The 2,826-nt window shown below is 39.4% G+C and overlaps 1 protein-coding gene across 1 annotated transcript; it reads right to left on the bottom strand.

Annotated features, from left to right (window-relative positions):
- Positions 1-1,815: 1,815 nt before the first annotated feature.
- On the bottom strand, positions 1,816-2,826 carry LOC140228327 (uncharacterized). The gene has a single exon (XM_072308555.1). The coding sequence runs from the start codon at positions 2,824-2,826 to the stop codon at positions 1,816-1,818; it is 1,011 nt and encodes a 336-aa protein (XP_072164656.1).

Here is a 2,826-nt window from a genome sequence, read left to right as displayed (position 1 = left end):
CTGCTTAACCCCTGCCAACGACTGTGCACTAACGGAGAGAAACTTTGTGCAAAGTTCATGCATTCTAAGTAGTAATATGACAATAATAAAATTATATTTCATTAAATCCAAATGGAATGATGTGGTGGGTGTAAATCCACGAAGACCTCTTTAAGAAAGAGAAAAGAAATGTGTTAATTTTGGTTTTGCCCCTTTGACTTTGATTTGTTTTACGGGGGGGGGGGAACAAAGCAACGATAAAAGAAAGCTCTTCCACATAATAAAGACATTCGTCGTGGATTTGTGCTCAAACATGCGACAAATGATATAAAACGTTGTTCGTTGTACATGATTTTCTGCGTATTTCGTTGGTATACTGTACTCCCTTTGGCTATGTCATTTTAATGGCATTCCAAGATATAAGTGCATAATGTATCTATATAAATGTACACAATAAGATTTGTATTATATTGGTACATTGTTGGAGAACACAGTAAGATTTGTTTATGTTTATATATTGCAGATGTATCAGCATGATTACAACGTCATACTGTGTTGGGGAGGTCAATAAATTAATGTATACGGCAATTTTGAGTGTATACCTTGCTTTTTAACAATATTGAGTACAGACATAATCATACAGTAATCTACAAGAGTAACAGGGAGTTCTGCCACAATAAAAAAAAAAAAAAAGAAGCAGTATGCACGTTTTGACAAAATGGGTCCTATTGGGCAGGACAATAGCATCCTTTACAATAATATCATTGTCTATTAAGGTAAAGTTTATCACGTCAATTGACCAGATCATGCAGTACGATCTAATTTAAGGTCATTACAGCATTGATTTGTTTTACGGGGGGGGGGGGGGGGGACAAAGCAACGATAAAAGAAAGCTCTTCCACATAATAAAGACATTCGTCGTGGATTTGTGCTCAAACATGCGACAAATGATATAAAACGTTGTTCGTTGTACATGATTTTCTGCGTATTTCGTTGGTATACTGTACTCCCTTTGGCTATGTCATTTTAATGGCATTCCAAGATATAAGTGCATAATGTATATAAATATACACAATAAGATTTGTATTATATTGGTACATTGCTGGAGAACACAGTAAGATTTGTTTATGTTTATATATTGCAGATGTATCAGCATGATTACTACGTCATACTGTGTTGGGGAGGTCAATAAATTAATGTATACGGCAATTTTGAGTGTATACCTCGCTTTTTAACAATATTGAGTACAGGCATAATCATACAGTAATCTACAAGAGTAACAGGGAGTTCTGCCACAATAAAAAGAAAAAAAAAGCAGTATGCACGTTTTGACAAAATGGGTCCTATTGGGCAGGACAATAGCATCCTTTACAATAATATCATTGTCTATTAAGGTAAAGTTTATCACATCAATTGACCAGATCATGCAGTACGATCTAATTTAAGGTCATTACAGCATTTTGGTAACTATACACAATGATCTATACATATGTTGAGCTTTTTTATCGTAGTGAAATTGTACGGTGTGTTAGTTGTCTTATATAAATGCATATTTAAATAATAATTACGATTGTTTTCAGTCTTCTGTCTTATATCACGAAATTACATCGTAGTATAGGCATCTATAAATGTCACAAGTAAATGTATCAATTGCAGTTTGAAACTGATGCATTATTAGGTTTCAATAAAGAGTTTACTACAAATATTATCAATCTGTATATATCAAACAAATCAATCTGTATATGTATTATGTCAAACAGTAAATAATGTCATAAATTTCCAGTGACCATGTTAACTCGATGATCAGGGAGTGAATGAGGGAACATGTTTAACTACTCACTTGAAGTTGAAGGGAATGCCTCCATGTTGGCGCCATTTCCCGGCATAAAAACTCAGTTTGGTCCCTTTTTTGTACATTTCTTGGACTTGATCCCTCCATTTTCGTTTTTCCTCCAGGTCACTCTGGGTGAGGTCGTCGACGACGAAGCATCGCTCATCCTTTAAGGCCTCCCGGGCACGACGCATCACATCTACCTTTTCTCGGTATGAGAGAAATCTAACTAGGATGTGCCTTGGACGGCCCTCAACCTTACGACCATCACGATGGGCTCGTTCCAGTTTCGTTTCCATCTCGAAGTTGGATCGAAGTAAGCCTTCAACAGCTTCAACGCAATCTTCCCTCTGGTCCTGTGGTGGTTCCGGGACTCCAACGATGCGAACGTTGTTCCGCCTGGAGATTCTTTCGCTTTTGTTCGCCGCAATTTTATTTTTCATTACCTCAGAACGGAGCTCGGCGACTTCCTTTTCCATCATTTTCATTTTGCTTTCCATCAACTTTTGATTTTCCTCAATAGCGTCGACACGCTTCCTTTCGAATTGTATGGAGGCATCAACACTGGATTCCAATGTGGTCAGCTTCTCAAGACATTGGTCCACTGCTTTCTGGATCATAGAGTGGAAACGATCTGTTGCCTGCTTGAAGTATATATCCAAGTATCCTGGTGTAAGGATGTGGGTAGGTGTTGAGGCCATGGCATTGCCTTCCTTCTCGTGGGGAACGGCGTGTTGCGTGTTCTCTTCATCTACCGATGTGGATCCGGCGGCCATATTTGTGACGTCATCAGGTACTAGTTCCACTGATTCCGCATCGCTGGTTGTTGCCTGACCGTCTAATGACTCTCGCTGCACGGCGGCCGGAGTCAGTGGCGTGGGGCTGGCAACCTTCGCGTTGGGATTTGGCGGGCTTTTTGAATGTACCTGGGTAGAGATTTTTCTCGATGCAGGACCATAGTTTTTCGGCTTGGTAGCGGCCACCCGCTGTGGACGAGCAGACTTCAGTGGTTCCAT

Source organism: Diadema setosum, chromosome 5 (assembly GCF_964275005.1).
Source record: "Diadema setosum chromosome 5, eeDiaSeto1, whole genome shotgun sequence".
In the NCBI taxonomy this organism is placed as follows: Eukaryota; Metazoa; Echinodermata; class Echinoidea; order Diadematoida; family Diadematidae; genus Diadema; species Diadema setosum.
The sequence above is the reverse complement of the archived record's forward strand: the minus strand, read 5'-3'. Positions and strand labels throughout refer to the sequence as shown.

Excerpts from the sequence above, each read along its gene's own strand:
- LOC140228327 (XM_072308555.1), bottom strand. The coding sequence starts at position 2,826 with ATGGAACCACTGAAGTCTGCTCGTCCACAGCGGGTGGCCGCTACCAAG.